A 23,251-nucleotide genomic window follows, 5' to 3' on the forward strand; every position below is an offset into this window, starting at 1 on the left:
AATAATATTTTTATTGAGAAAAGCTATTGTTTTAATTATAAACAAACATCTTTAAAAAAAAAATCGAGTATACTTTGTACTATGCAAATTAAAGCAAAAAAAATATCAATTAAGCACAAATAAAATTACAGAAATCGACATACCATAGTTTCGGTTCTATAAACAAGGGCCATCCTTCTCGTTCAAGTGATTGTAGAGAAGTAATGAAATAAACATGTGCAAAGTATTGTTTCTTTACTTCTCTAATATACTATTCCACTATTTTAACTCTAAGTGATCTAGTTTCCAGTTTCGATTCCTTTTTCTCATTTACTTTTTTTATTATCTTGTTCAAACTTGTTCCTCCGTCTCTATTGGTTAAACAACTTTAGGCGTGTTTGTCTCTTCTGTCATTTGGTGTTTAGAAACAGAGTAAAAGTTTTTGTTTATATAACCAAAACTATAGTATGTCAATTTATGTAATTTTATTTGTGATTTTTTCCCCCTATTTTTTCCCTGTCTATAGTAAACACCATTTTCCTGCCATGCAATTGAATAATTCAATTTATTTTTAGAAATTTACATAAAGAAAGGTTCTTTTGCTCTCTTAAATAAAATGAGTTTAAGTTCCTTGTTGCCAATGCGTGTAAGAAACTTCATCCGCTATTTTAACAATCTACATGCACACATTAGTGTTTTATATAATAAGATCGATAACTTAGATAATCAATTCAGATCTTCTAACAATGTACTCTTATTAATAGTTTGTTATTAACAATTAATTAATAGTTATTAATAGTTAATAAAAATCATTTCCTACTGGTGTAGAAAATTGTGAACTTCTTTTTTATGCTTTATGACTTATATATCAAATACAGCGTGTATTTTACTAGATTCAGTGGTAACAATGTAAAAATATATTGCAATAAAAGTGCACATACCATCTGAACAAACTGCAATTTATAGTTATCATCAGCTATTGTTTTGAATATCAAAGTGAACAGTAGTACAAAACATGCCTGTTGGTTAAACATTGTTGTGTTGCCACTTGTTTTCAATACCCGTAACTAAAAATCGTGTAAATGAGGTCTGATGTGTGCAGCATAGATGGCGAAAAGCTATTTAGAAAAAGAATTTAAATAAGCAAATTTTAGAAATATGTTTATAAATTTTTTGTAGTTTTCATCTATTTTTCAAGCATATTGCATCGAACATTAAAAATCATTCCAAGCAGTAGTTTTTGTTATCACAATTTCCTTGATATCAAATCATTTACTCAAAAATAAGTCAGACATTTTTGGTTATTTATTTCGACATTTTGTTGTTAAGAATGACTTTGTTCAAAGCTAATTCTTAGATTAATTTAGTTTCTAACTTTTGGGAACTATTTTGCATGCGATACATTAAAATTTAAACAGTACACAAATCTGTGTGCTGAGTGTACTAATAGTTCTTTATTTTCCGTTTGTCTAAAAAATGAGCGAAGTTTTAAAAAAATCAATAAAAAGAAACTAAAGAGGTTTGTTACGATCTGTTTAGAAAACTAAATATTGTTTCTAATAGTGTTTTAAAATTAATTACAATGTTCGTAGGTATGTGGGGCTGACAACAAAATAAGCTACAAAATAATATTTTAAAAATAACTACCGTTGGCAGCAAAAACATGATGTGGTTTTTAGACAACATTTGCTAGATTTCCAAACAATAATTCAAGTGAATGATCTGGCAGTTAGAAGAAGGCATTATTCTACAGTTTTTCCTGTTATCAATGCCATCTGGGGACGAATTTTGTCGGTAGTTTGGAAAATCGGTCATAAAATCTAGTTTCTTTTGCAAAAACGCAGCAAACCTTTCATTTACAGTTTTTCTTAAATTTATTTTTCAAATCATTCATTGGTTTTTTCTAATTCCTTTTTTTTTACACCTGGAATAACGATAGGAATTTTCTTTTCCTTTTGAGAAAATAATTGTTACTTATAATATTACAAAATCTTCGGAAATTGAAAATTTTCTAATTACTTTTGAAGCTTTGTGAAAATTAGCAGAATTTGTGTAATAAGTATTTGTCTTTATAGTTTTTAATTTTAAAAGTTTATGTTTAGAACGGTTTGAATCAGTTTTTTGTAATAACAATAGATAAAGTTTTTGAAATTTAAAACACATTGATTATACGATAAATTCAAAAAAGATTTTCATAAAAATTCCACAACATACTGTACAAACCTAAGGTGATCTAAAAAATAAATAAACACATAAAATGTTATAACTTTGTTTATGACCTTAATGTACGACCATAAATTTCTTTTAAAAAATGAAGCAAATCAATGTATACATTAGGTCGCTAATTTTTATTTAAGCTTGAAAAAAACTTAAAATTTAAAGTTTAATTATTTCAGAACGTTTCGAATAATCGTTCTTCACCTCCTATATATTTTCTCCCGTAATCAAAATAATTTTTCATGTGTATAACTCGTCTTACTCGTTAATAATTCGTCAGGTTTGGATAATGCTTTTCTGTATAATCTAAAGTTCAATTTGTGATTTCCTAATGCATTCAAGTATTACAAAATATATACATGAAGAACAGTGAGGACTACAGTATGCAAAAGTAAAATAAACATGATTTGGTATGACACTTACCTAAAAATCTCTTTTCTGGGCGTCACTTTTCCTAATAAATAAAGCCTTTTATATCCTGCAATCTTGTAATAAATAGTTTTTAACTCGAATTTGTTGTATAAAATAAGCATAAATTTTCTATTTCCGAATCGTGTTGATTTATTTTTCAATCGAGATCTATGAAATAACATTGACAGTGATGAAGGATATTCTTATGAGATTTAGCGTAACGCAAAATAATATTATAAGATTATCTCAGCTGGCTTGTATTTGTTATCTATCGATAATAGATTTTGATTTTATCTTGCCATAAATGAAAATGTAAAGAAACGAAATTGCTTTATTGGTTAATTGAAACCTTTTTGTCGCCACCCAGCTCTCAGTTAATTTTTGGCAACAATAATTGATTTTTTTATTTATTTATCGGGGAAACTGCTTGCAGTCGGACCTCGATATAACGAACTTCGATAACACGAATTTCTTGATATCAGGAAAAAAAAAGCTTTTACTACTGGTTTGCTTTGTTGCTAATGGAAAAAATCTCTTTCAGCTGAATGCATTTCTTGGTATTTCCTCGATTTTATGAACTATTTTTGGAAATTTCTTGGTATATTTGGTGTACCTCCTCCTATTTTTCTTTCCTTGGTATTCCTCTATTTTTCTTTTCTTTATCCTCAATTACTCGTTTCTTTAAATAATAAAATGTGAAAAAAAGTAAATAATTTGAACATCATGAACACATTAAATTTACAATTTTCGATCAACTGAATTTTAAAAAAATAACAAGAACAGCAGACTCGAAAATTCAATTTTGGTTTCTATTTTTTTTTCTTGTTATTATTTATTCAACTACATACGTAAAGTGAACCCCGTGCTAAAAAATTCACTATAACAAATTTATCTATACCTCCTGAAAAAATACTGAGTGATTCGTAAACACCACCCTAAAATGCATTTTTTTAAAATTCTTGCCAAAGTTATTAAAAACCAGTTAGGTGGTTGGAAACTTCCAAGATGTTTCATAAAATCGTCTTTTACGCCCTTTCAATATTCTTTGGCAATTAAATATGTTTTGAAGGATTCAATCCCCCCCTCCTTCGTCAGAGTTTGTTGAAGTTTTTTTTTCTTCATAGAGCTAAAATCTCCTTGGTATCCCTTCATCACTTAATTTATTGATTTTAATCTTAATAAAAAATCTAAAAATATATATATTAAGGACAGTGTTAACAGAGCTGGTAAGTTCTGTTAACACTGTCCTTGTATGTCCTAGTACTTCTGTTAACACATATATTTTTAGTGAGAAAAATATATGGTCTCAACTACTAGAATATGGTAAAATTTATCGTGTTTCTGGCTCTATAAGCACACCAAAAAGCTCAGTTATTTTTACCGAAGCGTTTTGGTTATGATGTCAGTAAAATTAGCAATTAAATATAGTTTCATAATATGGGATTAAATTTGGTAATTATGTCATGATTTCCCTTGAATATGGTATAAAAACTATTCATTCGTCTAAATTCAATTTTCAGTTTTGTATTTCTTACTAAATGTATGGTAGTAAGAACTTTAATTTCGAAAATCCGAAATTCCGGCTAACTGTTATCACATAGACGTGAACACAATCAAATAAATGGTTTAAATGCCGTTTGGTTTTATCAGCCAGAATTATGTTGTTTTCTTTTTACTAGATATGTCATTACCATACAGTATGATTTTACCAGATTTTTTTTTCACCGTGTGTTTAACTTGAAACGAAAAGCGTGTTATTTTTTTTCAATTCCAGTAGAGTTTCGTCAAAACAATAAATTTAAAATATTTGAACGTCATAGTTTTAATACACCGATTTAAACGCCTTAGTTAGAGATTTTTTTACGTACCCTGGTAAATAAAAAAAAACTGGTTTTAAACCAAACGTTACAAATCATCCGTTTTAAGTATCCCATTTCAGCTATGTAGAGCAAACACTCTTATATTTTGGGTTTGTTTATAAAACAGAATAAAAGAAACGAATACAACTAACCTCAAACACAGATATAGACATAAAATTTCCAATAAACGTGAAAATATTATACCGATAAAAATTTTAATCATGTCGTTAAGAATCACTTTTTTGTTACATATCTTTCAAAATAACGTCATGGTGTTGTTTACGATGAAACTTTTAGTTTTAACGTAGATTATTTGCTCGAAAAACAAAAACATTAACGTCTGTAAGACTGCGTTACTATGCTGCATTTAGTTTTATCATGAATTTGAAATGGATTTTTTACTCAATTTATATTATTTGTTTTACGTTTATCTCTTTCAAACGAGCAATATCAGAGAGTTATGAATTACAATTAGTTCAAATGGTAAATATGCTTCCTTTTTTACATTAATCTCTGTTTTCAGAAAATTGGAACTAGTACAGTGCGTTCTAATGATTGGACCTTTATAGAGACGTTTTACTTCTTCTCAATCTCCTAAAGCAAAGCTAAACTTTTAAAACGCAATTATAACGCCGATTCTGTCTCACCGATTTAAATTATCGTAATTTCTATAATTTTATCAATGTATATTTAATTTCGATAATTGTAATACGTTATAACTGTAATACGTATAACTGTAATACGTGTAATACTGATAACTGTAATACGTCCGACATAAAAATCTCGTTACTAGCCCGAATCTGATATGACTAACAATATACCGATAAACTACCTACATAAGGTTTTCCGATAACTGACAGTTGCCAATATAGCCGACTACGGGCAGCAAAGTTGACCTATTGTGTTTGCTGGGTTGTATACAGGCTTGCTCATAATCAGAGTCTGACTAAAGCAGGGGCATACGGGGCAGTTGCCCCTGGACCCCAAATCAAATAGAAGGTTTATTTTAGGTTTTCTTCTGAACTTTTTTTCAACTAATGAACTTTTTTTAAACAAAATATCATTACAATGTAAAATCGTCAATTTTATGCAAGCTTCTGCATTAATCTATCGTATGAGCACAAAAGATCTCTATTTTGTAAATCCATGGCTTTCTGGCACGGAATTAAGCTAAATTTTCTCAGTTACAATGGGCATATTTGGCCAATCAAAGGCCTTTTTTTACAAATCGCAAAATGTTATATCTTTACAAGAATACAGGGTTCTGATTGACTTAATTGAGCCATTGTAATTGCGAAAATTTAGCTAAATTCCGCCTTAATGTCAGCAAGGATATTAATTTTTCGCAGCTAGATGACAAAATTAACAATCAGAAAACTGCATTCTTCATGATGGAAATAGAATTGTCACAAAATCAGTAAAATGGGCAGAACGATATTTCGACTTTTTCATTAGTTGCCAATTACTATTCACCCTAAAATTCTGATTTTTTTTTTCAAAATTTTTTGAGAGCATGCGCAGAATAAAATAACTACTTTAAATATTTATATCTTCCGCAGTTCTTAATGATTTTTTTAAAATTTTAAAATAGATAATTTTGTAATTAATTTTATACTGATCCAAAAATTCCAATGATCCAAAAATTCCATTTAATTCCATTGAACATTTTTAAAGTTAGAGCGAAAAGCGTAAGACAAAAAAATTATTTATTAAAATAAATTGTCCATAACTCCATAAATATTTACTCTAGGTTTACGAAATTTTAAGCAGTTATTTAAAATAACAACTTAAGTTATTGATATAAGTTACAAGCTCATAGCTTGATTTTCGGGCATAGCTTCAAAAATACTAATTTTTTTCGTAATTTCTTGTCAGTCTCTCAAACTTCTGAAAGCTTTAAATCTTATTGGTAAATACGAAAATCGCATGAAAACACCTCTAAAGTTGCAAAATAATCTGCTTAGTATTTTTTTTGAGAAATTTAAAAAAATGTCAAAAACTGAAAGTGTTTCTTCCATTATTGTAGGATAGTGTATATATATATATATATCGGGTTGAGTAAAAAGTTTTACGCCAAAAAAAAAAAAAAAAAAAAAAAAAAAAATCCTGAAAAATGACAAACACATACAAAATCAGCAAAACTAATGAGAATACTTATCTCCATTCAAATCACCAATAGTCTGCCAACGTTTTGGCAACTTTTCATTCCCATCTGAGAAGAACTGGGGGGTGCGCGAGTAGAGAAAGCAATCGACCTCATTTATGACCTCGTCATTTGAACGGAAGATTGTGCCATCAAGATGCAGCTGCAGATTTGAAAACAGATAGTAATACGAAGGCGCCATGTCTGTGCTGTATGGTGGATGTTGCATCAAATCCCACTCTAACGTGTGGAGCGTCATGCCGGTCATTGCACTAACATGTGGCCAAGCGTTATCTTGATGAAAGAGAATCACCTTCCTTCTGAGCTCGTTTTCTCGTTTTTCGCGAATCGCATCGCTAACTTTGATTAGCATATTGCTGTATATTGTACTGTTGATAGCCTACCCGCTTTTAAGGTACTCCTTGTAGATAATTCCACAACAATCCCACCAGATACGGAAAAGGACCTTCTTGTTAGTTAGCGTTCGTCTTGCAACCGAACTTGCTGATTCCCCGGATGCTGACCACCCTCCTCTACGGCTAGTATTGTTGTAGTATATCCATTTTTCATCACAGGTCACAATTCTGTCCAGAACGTCCTCTTTTCTTTGATCTCTGAGCAGAACCAAACAGGCCGCTTTTCTCTTGCTCTTGTCTTCAGCAGTCAATTCGCGAGTCACTCAACGGTTAAACTTAAATGCTAGATTTATGCGTTTGAGAGTATTTGCTATTGTTTTTTGGCAAATGTCAAGCTCTAACGCAATAGTTCGTGATGAAAAATTTCTGTCTTGAACAATAATTTGCTTTAACTGGTCACAATCAACCTCAATAGGGCGGCCAGAACGTGGTTCATCTTCAATGTTGAAATTCCCAGTATTAAACTTTCGAAACCAAACTTTTACTGTATCCTCATAAGAAACAGTATTGAAACCTAAACTTTCACACATTTTCTTGTGGCATTCAGTTACACTTAGTTTATTTCGGAACTCATAGTACATAATGGGTCTGATTTGTTAACGTGATAGCTCCATTTTAAAAATTTTTTTGGTGCACGAGATGATAAAGTTTTGACAAACAAATTACACAGTTGTGTAGTTCCAACTTTCTGCTTTAAAATACAAAAGCCCGTTTCAAAAAAAGTTAACCACCACGGCAATGGCTGCTGCAGGCACGGAGGTATTTCCCTTTGGCGGAAAACTTTTTACTCAACCTGATATATTACATTCTGATGCTTAGAAACATGGCCTACACTTTTTATTACTTATATCTCTTTGTTATAATGATATATATATATATATATATATATATATATATATATATATATATATATATATATATATATATATATTCGCCGAAATCGGTGGTTGTTGACTGACTGTCACCGGTGAATGTCAACAAACACCAAATACGTCGGTGAAAGATCGAATATTTCATTACATTCTTGTACATTCGGACCCTCACCGGTGTATGTCAACAATCACAGATATGCTTTGGTGAATGTCCGAAATATTTATTACATTCGATTTGATATGAATTAATCGGGGATATAATTACATTTATTCGATATTTTATCCCTACACTGATGTTTTCTTAAGGTTAAGTGCCACTGCCCGGTATACATTTGCCCGGTATACCCCACACTGAATTTTTTTAAGGTTAAGTGCCACCGCCCGGTATACCCTACACTGATGTTTTTTTAAGGTTAAGTGCCACTGCCCGGTATACATTTGCCCAGTATACCCTACACTGATGTTTTTTTAAGGTCAAGTGCCATTGCCCGGTAAATATTTGCCCGATACTCCAAACGCTGATGTTTCTTCTAATCTATCGTCAATAAGTATTGAAACATAGAATAAATATAAATATATCAAATAAATATAAATATATCAAATAAATATAAATATATCAAATAAATATAATAATATTAACGAATAAATTAATATAAAATTGGATATACAAATATTTCGGACATTCACCAAAGCGACTATGTGTTTGTTGACATTCACCGGTGAATGTCGATATATATATATATATATATATATATATATATATATATATATATATATATATATATATATATATATATATATATATATATATATATATATATATATATATATATATATATATATATATATATATATATATATATATATATATATATATATATATATATATATATATATAGATGTATATGTATGTGTACATATGGTATAAAAATGTCTCGTTTGCTCAATTTTTCTGCATGAATTTTTGTGAAATACGCATTCGTGGAAACAGTTTCAATTAAATAATTGACCATCTAAGTTATATTACCACTCATTATCTCAAAAGAATGTTGTTTTGCCTAGCTCTATCGCCATGGTGATCGTGCTCCCATATTACTATACCCAAATGATCCGAATGAAGAGCATGTTTGGTCGGATGGTCTAGGAAAGTTAACACAGGTAAAGAATTGTTTTTAAAATTCTAATTCAGATAAATTTTAAATCTTTATGCAGGATGTTCTGATTCTCCATCTTAAAACTTAATTTTTAGATTACTTTTCAAGCAAACATGTGCCGATTTCTGAATTAAAATAGTAGAAGTCGAAAATTAATATTTTAGCAAGGGAGAAACAATTTCTTCCACCTACCCCCTTTGAGGAACACAGGATTAAAAACATCATTACTAGTTTGATTGCGTAATTAAAAATGGTCGTGTTAGTAATAATCTCTTTTTTCTTTTCTTCCGACAATAAAACAGGTTTTGATTTTTGTCAACCCTCCTTATACTTTCGATTTATTTCGAGACCTAATTTGAAATTAATTTTTATTGCTTAAATATTAATAAACAACTCCTTATGTGTAAACTTTTTTCGTTAATTTTTGCTGAAGATTCTGGAAATATTTATAATGACGATTATTACGAAATATTCTATAAAGATATACTATTTCTTTGATTTTTTAATTTAAATTGACTCCCGCAAAGTACGATGTTGCCTTTATGTTGTTGTTACATTTACCTTTGTTGATGATGTCAAAGCAAGATGTTGCCATTCGTGGAGGACCTTTTGATAGAACTAACCAGTACTAAATCACGAAAACCTCCTACAATTAGCCTAATATCCTGGATAAATTGGGCAGGATATCATTATAAAATTGACTGTTTTGACCAGTGTGGTACTGTATGTTTACTGTAGATTCTCTCGCATGTTGGAGTTTTCGGAAACAAAGTTATTGACCTGATTTCTGGGAAAGGTAACGAACTGCCCATTGCCCCTTTTACCGAACTACGAACTTCTGAGATGCACTCTCTTTTTTTGGCTAATATAAACACCACTTTTAGGATCCCACCAGAACATGAATGGTATGATTCCTGCTGGACTGTCATTGCAGCTCTCCTGTCCAAGAATTGTTCAAACCACTCTATCTGCACTTAGGACTGGTCTCCTTTCTAGATGGTTATGACTGGTCACACTAAGGAACTTTATTTTTAACGGAAACGAGTTGACCCATGCTGTTTGCCGCTGTTCTGCCATCGCTTCTCCCTAGATTGTGCTGTGGGATAAGGGTTGAATGAGGGGGATTTGGTTTGATTTAATTGTGCGACTTGGTCTCCTGAACTTGGTTTAGTTTGTCTAAGCCTTGAGGTATAGCAACAACAACAACAAGATGTTGCTTTTAACCAGAACGTTTTTAATTAATTATAAATATTAATGTTTCATAAAATTATTGACTGTGTTTTTTAGTTAATTATGAGCATAATGTTTTTTGAATAGAAAAATAGTTATTGTACTGTGAGTAAAAACATTGAGTAAAAGCATTTCGTAAGTAGAATTTTGCAGTCCTGCATTTCTTTAAGGCAGGAAGTTGGTCTCTGGTTCCACACCCAGGTCTCAAAAACCACAGTGAGGACGTAAAATATCCTCAGTGGTAGACGGATCATAGGTTAGAGTCCTCTTGCCGTCAGATGAACCATGGGAGGTTTTCTTGGTTTTTTCTCTCCATTTAACGCAAAGGATGATTAGTTTTTTCAAAAAGTCCTCCACGAAGGCAAATTTCTCTCACTACTTGATCCAGGAGTTCCCTTGTCTTCTGGATTGGGTTCAAAATTATAAGGCTAAGGAGTTGAATATTGGTTGTCGTAAACCCTAAATTGGGTCGGCTGCTCAACGATCGTTATAAACTAAAAAACTACTACGCTTTTGGCGAAATGTTTTATAGGGTGGTAGATATTTATTAATCAAAGCTTTCAGAATTTTTGTCAACATTTTAAACGTTTTACAATAAGAGTGTTGGAACAAGGTGGCGTTTGATATGAACTTTTAAATAATTTATATGTAGTGGTGTGGAAAATAAGTTTAAATGAATAAAAAAAATAATACATTAAAACGTAAACTTATCTGCCAGTGGAACAAATTTTTACAGAAAGCGTTGAGAGATGGCAGCACTGCAAAATGGTGGTAGGGATAGTGGAGGTTTGATGATAAGGGCAAGCATCATGCTCAATGCCGTATAGCAGTGGTGCGCAAACTAGGGGTCGCGACCCCTCTGGGGGTCGCCAGAAGTTTTTTGGGGGTCACCAAATTTTTATGAAATGCATTATCCCTGCATGCTGCATACCATACAGTGTACATATAAAAAGTGAAGCGCCATCACTCACTGTTTAATTGCAATTGGATTTCCGAAATGTCACGAAATATCGAGTCAGAAGTCATAAAACGCATACAAAATTCATTTGTATTTGCTTTACAACTGGACGAGACTACCGATATTACTAAAATATCACAACTAATTATTTACGTTAGGTTTATTTTCAATGAAGATATAACAGAAACGTTTTTATGTTGCAAAAATTTGGAAGGAAAAACAACTGGAGAAAAAATATTAGAAGTAATAAATGAATATTTTGAAACAAAGTCCCTTACCTGGGCAAACTGTGTTGCGGTTTGTACTGATGGTGCTGCAGCATTAACAGGTTCGAATAAAGGGCTCAGAGGCTTAATTCAGAAGGTGGCACCTCATATGGTATTTAATCACTGTATGATTCATCAGAAAGCTCTTGTTGCAAAAGATATGGATGAAGAGTTGCACAACGTATTACAAGACGCTGTTAGTTCAATTAACTACATTAAATGCAACAGCCACAACAGCCGTCTCTTTTCAATACTTTGCAATGAAATGGGCTCAACGTATGAGAAATTACTGTTACACATCGAAGTCAGATGGCTTTCACGTGGGAAAATACTACGACGGATATTTGATTTGAGAAATGAAGTGTACATGTTCTAAATCGAAAAGAAACATAGATTGGCAAGTTACTATATCAATGAAGTTTGGCTAGGGAAGCTGACCTATTTAGTTGATATTTTCGAAAAACTTAACGACTTAAATTTGAGCTTGCAGAGTGAGAATTCAACTATCATAACTACAGCCAGTAAAATTCAAGCTTTTAAGAATAAGTTTAGTCTCTGGCAAACTGAACTGAATAAAAACAACACCAACATGTTCCCTTGCTTTAACGATTTTATCAAGGAAAATGATATGTTTACATAAATGATAAATTTAATGTTTACATTTAAAAACATCATTTCCAATCACATTGAAAAGTTAAAGAAAAATTTTTCGAGAAGATTCGAGGATTTTCCTGAAAACGATCTTGGTTGGATTCGTGATCCATTTTCCTTTGACATATGCAGTTCAACGCTTCAAATTAGTGAGAAAGAGCAATTGATAGATCTGATTAGTGATTATACTCTTCGAAATCAATTTAAGACTCAGCCTTGCCAAACATTTTGGCTATCCGTGGAAAAACAATATCCCGTTTTAAGCAAGAATGCCATCAGAGTGTTAATACAATTTGCATCAACGTATTTATGTGAAACTGGATTTAGCAAACTAGTTTCAATAAAAACTAAATACCACTCGCGTTTAAAACCTGAAGATGACATGCGAATTGCAATTAGCAACATACATCCAAACATCGATGAGATAATTAGAAACTTGCAGCCACATACATCTCATTAAAGGGCAATTTACTGATTTTTGTGTTATACAAAAAGTATTTTCTTAAAATTATAAATAAAATTAATATGAGTCAAATATGATGATGTTTTTATTCGATGAAACGAAAGAAACGCTCGAAATATACATCGTATTTGTGAACATTTATCTCTAGGGGTCGCCAAAAATTTTCTCTCTACAAAAGGGGTCGCGGTCGAAAAAAGTTTGCGCACCACTGCCGTATAGCACTCTTTTTCTTTTAGAAAGGTACTATGATTAGTGATAGGTATACGGATAAGGCCAAGGGCGCCGGCAGCGGGGTGCAAGGGGGGGGGCACTTGCACCCCCCTGGTTTTTTTTTAAAAACAATTTAAGAGATACAGAAAAACTTTGTTATAAAATTTTTTTATTAAACATATTTTTATGGAAAAACAAATAATTAAGTAATTATTGATACATAACAATTAAAAAATTGTTTAATCAAACAAGAATTGTCCAAATCTGTTTTTAACTTTTTCAATGAATTCTGAGTCATCTTTGATTCTTTTCTTATGCTCACTGAGCATTCACAAACTTGGCAGATATCTAAGCCATATTTTTAAATTTCATTTAATAAAATGTAAATAATATTATATTTTCTATTAGTTATTCAGTTTAATAAAGGTGTATAACACAAGCTGACTTCTCGCAACTGTAAAATTTCATCAACACAATAAATAATGTTAAGCGTGCACAAACACGTTAGTATACGAAACTACTGTTTGTAGTTGTGTTTCAAAGTCAGTAGCTATGCCAGCGCGATCGCCTCTGGGCAAAATTTGCAAGTACAAGAAATTTGTACTTTTTTTTTAAATATCTTGCTAACAATGAAGAAATGTATCCTGAAAAAATGAACAGATGAAAGTATATGTAATAACAAAACAAAATGTAATAGCAGAATATTTAAATTTTTTTCGGGGGGAGGGGAGGGTAGTTTGTTAGAGGGTAGCACCCCCTTTTATATTATTCTGCCGGCTCCCTTGGATAAGGCCTTGGAACCTAATGTTCTTCTTTTCATGGGTATTTTTGGCAAGGCTATGGTTTCGTTTAAATAGATGACAACACGCGTCGTAGAGCGCACCATTCTGATTTGAGACAATTAACTGAATGATGGTTTAATGTGCAACAGGAATTTTAATAATAATTTCATTTTTATTATTTTTTTTAGCTTGGCAGACAACAACATCACAATTTAGGACACTTTTTCAGAACATACTATCAAAACTTCATGAATTCAGATCCATCAGAGGTGAGATATTTTAAGTGTCTCTTATTCTATTAGTAGCACAGAAAAGATAGCTCAAAAATTAAATCAATTCAAACATACAAAAAAAGCGAACTTTGTGGCAAACTGTTAAGTAGGGGAGAGTGGGGTCAATTGTAACAGGGTACGATTGTAACAGAGCAAAAATTTCGAGTGTCGGGTTCTAGATTTGGTTCCTAGGTGGCGCACAAGGTGTATTTAATAAATCTACATGTACACACCTGCTGGCAACCATTTTTATGTAATTTTGAAAGAGTTAGATCACAAAAGATATTTTCACGCTACGTAAGTACTTTGTTTGGTATTAGAATATTATATTGTAACAAAGTAATTTTGTTTAAACAAATAAAAATTATTAACCGAATATGTAAGTGGACACCTTAATTAACATTTCAAAGAAAAAATTATTAGCTTTGTTAATTAACTAGCATTGTTTTTAACAAATGAAGCTGAAATGGCGCCTTGGGGACGATTGTAACAATAAGTAAAGGGGCGATTGAAACAGCTGAAAATAAAATTCATAATTTCAATTGCAATTGTTTAACCCCTTAGGCCCCATTTCTTATGTTTACAAACCATTACTTAACTCTTTAAGAACCACCAATAGTTTCCTATATCATTTATATTATGTTGCATGTGCATTATTTTATTTGTCACCTTTCACAGCATAAATTGAAATTTTTAACCCCTGAAAGTAAAAAGTTTAACCCATTAGGTCTCTGCTCATTATTATTTTTACTCCTAAAATATCACTAATATTTTGATCAATAAAAAAATATATCTCAACTATGATAATATGTATAATTAACTATGTTTTAGTTGAATTTATGAACTGTTACAATTGACCCAGTAAGTGGGGACAATTGTAACAAGTGCACGACTGTCAAAAATTGTTAATAACTAATATAATAACATTTAAAATAAGGTTTTTATTATTTTCTTCTAGTAGAGGATAGTCTACTTTACTCGTCTGTCAATTAATACTAATAATATATTGGATTTTTTGTTAGTTAAAAATAGCTAAGTAAAAAGTGTTACAATTGACCCCACTCTCCCCTACTCTCTTCTAGAAAGTGATCAAGAGCTGCATGACTAAACGTGTCTGGTGCTTCTGGGGAGCAGAGAGACAAACTAACATATGGTAAATTAGATAAATGAGAGTTTGTTTTTATAGTAATTTTTTTTATTCTGAATCGAATGACAGCAATCTCGAGACAATAGGGCATGTCATAAAATTTCATCGTTTATTTTATTTCAGGGTCAAACATTTTTAGTGAATTAAGTATTTTGTCGTTTTTATTATTATTCTAATATTTTTTCAAGTAACCTATTAAGAAACATATTACAATCTTCTCCTGAATAAAAACAAAGGGATACACAATGGAATTACCGGTATAAATTTGATGGTCATCTCATCTTCAACTTCATGAGAGATAGCCACATAACATCCACTAAGACTAATTGCCAGTTTTTATTAATACGCATTGTTAGATCAGGAACCGTAAAACCCTTTAAAAAATGTAAAAAATTGAAAAGGTTTTTAAATTTCGATTTACTAATAACGCAGGAATCGCAAAACGAAAATGGGTAAAAAAAGTTTTAAGATGGAGATAGCTCTATAAATCCATGTCAGATGGAATATGTTTAATATGATTTGATTTATTGAAATTACATACATTTGCTGACTTGTGTGCTCAATGTTTAATATGTTTTGATAATCCAAACTGATGACACCAAACTAGATCCCTATACCTTTTATTGGGCCACTCCCAGTTGTGGAGGTTGGGCCATATGCACATTTAATTTGAAAATAATTGAACATATTAAACTTACAAACATCAGCATATTTTAAGAAGGGACAAATAAAAATGAAATGTTAAAATGCTAAAATAGTGCAGTAACGCTACTGTTTCATCACTAATGTTTCTAGTTTCTGTTTTAAAGATCTCCAGTGATCAATATGAATTTCTGCCTTATCTATCTCTTTCTCTATTTCTGTATCGGAAGATTCTCCAGAATACAACAAATGTTTACTTTTCTCTTCAAAGATTATCAGTATAATAGCTTTCTCTTCGATAAGCTTTAATTTATTAATTTTATCAGCACAATTGAGTTTAATTTCTACCTCATCAAAGGAATTACATGCTCGAGTAAATAATCTCCAATGTTGTCTTCTATCTTTCCAAACTACTTCCATAACGAATAAAGAATGAAACAAAATATACAAAATATTTCTTACTCGTAAAAAACGTCTATGCCCTGTTCGCGGAAACCAGATATTCCGTTTATATTTCGAATCAGAATTAGTTAATGATGTCAGTGTTCTTAATTATACTATAAGCAACTTACAGCACACAAAATGGCTTATTTTTTACAGTTCTATTAACAAAAATATAAAAAATACATGCTTCATCAATAAAACTCGAAACCCTCAAAGATATGAAATGGCGTAAATACGAATATATTAATGCTCAAAAATAAATAAACATCAACTCAAGGCCATTTTGTTTCTTCTCCACAAAAAAAGACGAGCAAACTCAATAAAAAAGAAGAAGAAGGAAAAAAAAAATACTGTTACCATAGCAACTTATGAACTAGATCAAAGTTAAAGATTAAACAGACGATAATTCTCAATACTCGCTTCATCAATAAAACTCGAAACCCTCAAAGATATAAAATGGCGTAAATATTAATGCTCTGAAATAAATAAACATCAACTCAAAGCCATTTTGTTTCTTCTCCACAAGAAAGGACGAACAAAATAAATAAAAAAGAAGAAAAAAACAACAACTGTTACCATAGCTACATAATTTTATGAACTAGATCAAAGTTAGAGACAATAACAGATAATAATTCTCAACAGCTACAGCTTTGCTAAAATAGTACAGTAACAGCGTATACTGTATTTCTTTAGCCATGACCTCATCTGTTGGAATTTCAAGCTTATTTTTTTATTCTCCACAAATATATTTAATAAGTAATTTGTTGATTTCTCTATTTTAGCACTCAAACTTGGGAAAAATATACTTGAGGGTGCCCCTTGGCGAAATTGGCGACTTATGTTTGGCTCCATACTTGTTTGCCCGGAACGCCGTGGTAACCCACAAACAGGACATTTATATCTATTACTAATTAAACCTTCATTCATACACCAGTCAATCACTGTTTTTTTTCATTGTTATTAAAATCGTACAGAAACTTAAGATTTATCTTATTGACAGTATTCATTTTTAGTATCTGAAGCAAAAATAACCTTACCAGCCGGTATCCAAAGTAGAACTAACGGATCTCTGAAATTACATTTAAAAATTCATTTAAAAACAACGCTAAACTAATCAGAATCACGATTAAAATCTTAAATAATCAGAATCACGATTGGTTTTCAACATCACCCAGCTTGGCGATCAATCGCGATCACAACTTGGCGGGGGCACCCTCAAGTGTAGTCTACCCCTCAAACTTGAATTTGACTTTTTTCCCTGTTTGTTTTGATAGCATAACTATTACTGTAGAAGCCCAAACATTGGTAAATTCTAAGTGTTTCTGGTAAAGCCTAAGATTTCTCAAAATGTTTTGGGGGTTTTTACGTTTTAGCACAAATGTTTGTTAAAAGATTGAAATGGAATCATATTAAATCATACTTCGGACTTTTACCACGCCACGTTGGTAAAAGCTAGATTTTACAGGTAAAACATACGATTTACCAGGTTTCAGGTTTTTACCGTAACATAAATTGGCCTATTCATTTATCTATTATATATAATTCTCTTACGTGGCTCCCAAATTTTGGCTGTATTTCTCTTCCGCCGGTTGCAACGTTTGCTTTGTTTTGAAAACACCAAAGCATTCTGCCTTTTAATGATGTGTTTCTGATCTAATATATATAATTCTCTTACGTGGCTCCAAATTTTGGCTGAAGTACTTTGTACAACTAAGATTCTTTTCACAACAGTTAAATATTTACTTTATTTTCTTCATTCATAGAGAAAACAGTCGGCAAAGAATTCTGTTAGGTTAAAAAACATTTCACTAAAAAAATAACGAATTCTAAAAGAAATAAAAATAAACAACTTAAAAAATAAAAATGCTGTTGCCAGCCATAGAATTTTTTGAAAGTTAACTTAGCAACATAAATCAAAATGATATAGAAGCGCAACTAGATCAAAATTATGATACCTGAGCGCTTGACGTAACAAATCCTTCAATTCTAAAAGTGTTGTATCGCTAAATGCCCAAATTAGCAATTGTTCTTAAAGAAATTCTATAAAAAGTTTTAAATAAACAACCTACTTCTACAACTGCTTCTTGAAGAACTTGGCTCATTGATTAAAAATATTGTTTTAATTTTACAGTACTAACTTTACTTCTACTTTCATTATTACTATGACCCTCTTTCATTACATTTTACAACTTCATGCTAAATTTGAGGACTTTAAGTTGTTTTGTGGTTGAATACTGACATTTAGAAATGTGTACATAAAAAAAATAATATTTAGAGGTTAAGAGTTGCCTCAGAAAAATTTGAATTGTTGACATTGAACTTAGCAATGGAAACAATCGTTTTTGTGAAAAATTGAATTGTATTGTTGACATCAAAACTAAAAATATTGTGTTTCAATTTAACAATACTACCTTAATTTATACTTTAGAATTGCCTCGGAGAAATTTGAATTGTTAGCAATGACTTAAACAAAAAGTTTTATTTTAACTGACAAATACTATATTATAATTTTAACTTTTTCTATGACTATACTCATTTTCTTACTCTTTTCTTTGTTTTTTATACATTTTACTTTTTTGTGATAAAATAAAAAATGTATAGTTGTTCTGCTTCTGAACAGTGATGAAAACACAAAATGATGGGCTTCGTCAACAATCAAAAATATATACATTTATTTTACAAATTCCATATTATTAAGGTGGCGCCCTTCAGAGAATTAAAAATACAAAATTATCTTCATCAAAGCCGATGCTTTACATTCGGCTTTCAGTGGCAGACTACTATTTCATATTGTTTTACGACACATGGCTTTAGCCATCTGGTGGGAAAGACTTTAAAACAAAACTTACAACAGTTACTTTTCTCAACAACTGAAATTTAGAATAGTGTGATTAAGAAAAATATGTGAACTGTTTGCAATCTCAAATTAATATTGAAATGTACAGGTTTAGAATTTTCTACAGTGAAAAGTTTTCGGAACTTCAGTATTCAAAAAAAGTATACAAAAACTAGACGTTAAGAACGTATCCAATGAGCGAGCAAAGCGAGCATTGGATTGCGAAGCAATCCGAAATGAACTGTGAAAGCAGTTCCGGGAGTTGGTGAGCGCTAGCGAGCAGGGGGCGAAGCCTCCTAGTATTTAATATTTTTCCCACTTTTTTCCTTCCAGATCAACGTTCTGTCGACAGACACTGCCAGATGCATTGAAAGTGCCAAATCCAATCTTGCTACATTCTATCCTTCATTTGAAGCTGTGGAATTTAATAAGCAAACAAGCGAACAGCAAGTACCTATATTTTTTATACCCGGTAAATTTGATCAGGTAAGTTATATTGTGATATCGGCTGAAAATGATTACATTTTGTACTTATGTGAAAAAAATATAGATCTAGATTAAAATGTTATTAACGGTTGTACGTGCAAGCGCATTTATATTATAAATTAGGAATGACAACAGCGGTTTTTTTTTTGTCTTGTAGTATAAAAATTTGTAGAATGTCGATAAGGAATGTACGTGAATGTAGCAAGTTACGAGTACGCTTATATTGTCTATAGATATTTGTTTATGTTTTCTATAAGGGATTTATTAATGTTAAATCAACTACACAAGAACCTAACATACGAATACAATATTTATAAGTATGACTATACGGTACGAATACAGTGTTAACAAGTGTGGCTATACGGTACAAATACAATATTAATAAATATGGCTATACTGTGCGAATACAGTATCAATAAGTATGGCTATATGGTACGAATACAGTGTTAATAAGCATGGCTATATGGAAAACATACAGTGTTAATAAGTATGGTTATACGGTTCGAATACAGTGTTAATAAGTATGGTTATACGATTCGAATACAGTGTTAATAAGTATGGTTATACGGTTCGAATACAGTGTTAATAAGTATGGCTATATGGAAAAATACTGTGTTAATAAGTATGGCTATATTGTACGAATACAGTGTTAATAAGTATGGCTATATGGAAAACATACAGTGTTAATAAGTATGGTTATACGGTTTATCAAATGAAATTAATATTTTTCTCTCTCACCCATATGTGTCTTAGCGACACCAAAGATAAAAAAAAATGAAAATCAAATACATTTGATAAAATCGAAACAAAACTGAATTTTATTATATTAACATTAACATGTTAAAGGTCATGCACACGCGGATAGCACACGTAGGTAATTTAGCACACTGGATAATTTTCATAATATTACTTAGTTATTAACAATTCTGCTCGATATTTACACCAATAATGTTTTGTCGTGATTAAATAGGTCTTTGTTAATCATACTTAATTTCTTATCTTGTTTGCATGAAATATTTTTTAAAAGCGTTAATTTGTGGGTAAAAAACAATTATTAGAATTCGAAAAAAAATATTTTGAAAAATAATAGCTTTGGCAGAAATCAAATCACAGCAATCATGGCAAGATACAAAACGAGTGATCTTAAATATTAATCCATGCAACTAAAGGAATTGCTTTAATGTATCTAAATATTTACTGAAAATTAATATTTAAGTTAAAAATGAAGCAAAAATCTAACTCAATTGAACAGTATTATAACCTGTATCAAAATAAAAATGCAATATTTTTTAAAGCTGAATACACCTAAATTAAGGCAGAATAACATCGCCTGTTTGTAATTTTCATGCTCTTATCTGCTTACAGTGCAGCATGCAAATTCGATAATTTTTCAAATTGATGCATTTAAATTTATTAGTTTATTTTTTAATATTTTATTTTTTATAATTTCATTTTTTATTATTTTACTTCTTTTTATTTTATTTTTATATTGTTTCATTTTTTTATTATTTCATTTTTTATTATTTAATTTTTAATTGTAGATGAACAAAAATTGAATCGTATGATATGAAATTTCTTAAGATGTCATTTAAAAGAATGCAATTTGCAATGGCAAAATACAAAATTTGTGCGAAATCGGTCGAATAGCGCCGGTGAAATCAAAATTTAAAAATGTATTTTTACGCATTGCACGCCTAGAAGTCAATTAATTCCCTATGCCAAAAACTGGTGGGAAGTTTCTTCAGGCGTGAGGCAAGCTATTGTCATCAGTCCAACATCATATCGATGCATGCCCAGAACCATCAGAATTTATACCATTGGGTATACTGAATAAATCGTGTATTGTGTATCCCAGGAGCCTCAATGGAATAATAAATAAAATGAAACTTTCTACTATGATGTATAACGAAATTAATGACACATTTCTCTTTATTATTAAATAGTTTTTAGGTATAAATGTACACTGTCCTAGATATTTTGTTGAAGAAATGAGAATTTTGGACGATGAAGGAATATCATTCTATTTCAAACACTGGGTGAGTATTTCCAAAACTTTGCGCCTCCTCTAAAGCAGTGGTTCCTGAACTTTTTTGTCTCGCAGACCTCTTGTCATGTTTTTCCGCTTTGGATAGACCCCCTGCTTTCCTGATATTGATTTTTTGTAAGTTCGTCAACTTCAAATGTATTTTTGATAGCTGGTATAGCGCTTCTCACTGTGAAAGATTTAAATTTCTAACTGTAGTGAAGTTAGTGTGAAAAAGACACATGTTAATTTTATATTTATTAATTAAATTCAGACTAATTTGATTAATATGTAAATGGAATAAAATAATTCCTCTATGAAATCCGTACTCCGCTACTAATATTATAATTGCGAAAATAAGTTTATGTACAAAACCGTAGTAGTGTATTATCGGTCTGTTTATTACGTTTTCACGTAAAAACTAAGCAACCAATCTCTGTGATCATGTGCGCAGATAAAGTCTAGCTAGCTAAAGAGTTGACACAGGTTAGGCTACAATTTACCGCGGAAAAATACTTTTTTGTTGCAAAATAAAACCTTACACTCAGAGAAAATAAAAAAAGTACGCTGGCAGAGCTGTAGGCAACAGCTAGCTTATAATAATTCAGTTTCATATATCAAAAACTAATCCTAATAACTTAAATTTTAATAAAATTTTTACTTCATAGCTTCTTTTATAAATTATGTAGAATGTAGATAGATATATGTCTTTATATTATGAAGTAGTATAATGTAAGTAAATAGGTGCTATCAGCGTATGTTAATTATTCCATTCATGAAATGCCAAAATTAAAAGTCACGACCTGCTCATATGAGATCCACTATCGTTGACCCACATTTTAATTTCATGGACCCCCAATCTTTTTTTCACTTGACATGGACCACTTGCAGGTTGTCGTCGACCCCTGGGGGTTGATATAGACCACTTTGGGAATCACTGCTCTGAAGTAAAGCAACATGAATGAAGCACGGATAAGGGAAATTATGTCCCTTTTTGTCTTTTTATTTTCGCTTTTTTCACGTTGTTTTGCTTTATTGTTCATTTTAGTGCCTTTCGTGCTTTATTCCCCATTTTAGTGCCTTAATTCGTACTTTATTGTCCATTTTAGCGCCTTCATTCGTGCTTCATTGCTCATTATTCGTGCTTTATTGTTCTTTTTAGCTCCTTAATTTCTTCTTTATTGTCCTAGTTTGTACTTTTATTTGTGCTTTATTTAGGATGAGTAATTGAATTTTTAATCTACAAAGAGGAACATGATTGGTAAATTATCAAAAAGTGTTTTTATTTTTACATAATTGTAAAGTATGAGCATTGAAAACAAAAAAATATCAAAATTGCATTTTTTTTAATGACTAATGTTCCTATGTGATAAACTTACTCCAACTTTAAATTGAGTTTTCTTCCCTTAAATAATGCTTGAAATTCACGGACAAATTAACTTATTCAATTTCCAACCTGTATGTATTTAATTATTTGAGAGAGATTTTTATCGTTTGAATACATAATTTTTGACTATTAACACTGAACCCTAATATTTAAGGCATTATTTGTACAATATGCTCCCCTTTTGTTAAAAAAAAAAAAATCAATATCCCTTACGGCAACGTCAGCTTGAGCAATAATTTAAATAAATTATAAAATAAAATGAATTAAAATATGGCATTTATAAAATAATATAATTTAAAATTAACCGTTGCAATATAATATATTTTTAAAATTAGATAAGATTCAAAAAAATATTGACAGTCATCAAATCCAATAATTTTAATCAATATATTAAAATCACCTG

The 23,251-nt window shown here is 30.8% G+C and overlaps 2 protein-coding genes across 4 annotated transcripts in view; one reads left to right on the top strand and one right to left on the bottom strand.

Annotated features, from left to right (window-relative positions):
• Positions 1-2,873, bottom strand: part of LOC107451969 (lysosomal acid phosphatase) — a 29,069-nt gene extending 26,196 nt beyond the window's left edge. Inside the window, exons 1-2 of one of the 3 annotated variants that reach the window (XM_087160742.1) lie at positions 2,620-2,873; positions 921-1,097 (exon numbers count right to left, since the gene is read on the bottom strand). In XM_087160742.1, the coding sequence (XP_087016868.1) occupies positions 921-1,013 (93 nt within the window). In that variant the 5' untranslated portion in view covers positions 1,014-1,097; positions 2,620-2,873. Of the gene's footprint in view, positions 1-920; positions 1,098-1,626; positions 1,731-2,619 lie in introns of those variants that run through there. The other 2 variants (XM_087160743.1, XM_087160744.1) reach the window with 2 other exon arrangements.
• A 1,839-nt stretch (positions 2,874-4,712) lies between these two features.
• LOC107451964 (prostatic acid phosphatase) overlaps positions 4,713-23,251 on the top strand; it is a 27,363-nt gene continuing 8,824 nt past the window's right edge. Inside the window, exons 1-5 of the mRNA XM_087160741.1 lie at positions 4,713-4,949; positions 8,960-9,055; positions 13,800-13,880; positions 19,286-19,438; positions 21,382-21,474. Coding sequence (XP_087016867.1) covers positions 4,845-4,949; positions 8,960-9,055; positions 13,800-13,880; positions 19,286-19,438; positions 21,382-21,474 — 528 coding nt within the window. The 5' untranslated portion in view covers positions 4,713-4,844. The remainder of the gene's footprint in view (positions 4,950-8,959; positions 9,056-13,799; positions 13,881-19,285; positions 19,439-21,381; positions 21,475-23,251) is intronic.

Source organism: Parasteatoda tepidariorum, chromosome 4, assembly GCF_982258835.1.
Source record: "Parasteatoda tepidariorum strain Cologne lab strain chromosome 4, Ptep-v5.0, whole genome shotgun sequence".
NCBI lineage: Eukaryota > Metazoa > Arthropoda > Arachnida > Araneae > Theridiidae > Parasteatoda > Parasteatoda tepidariorum.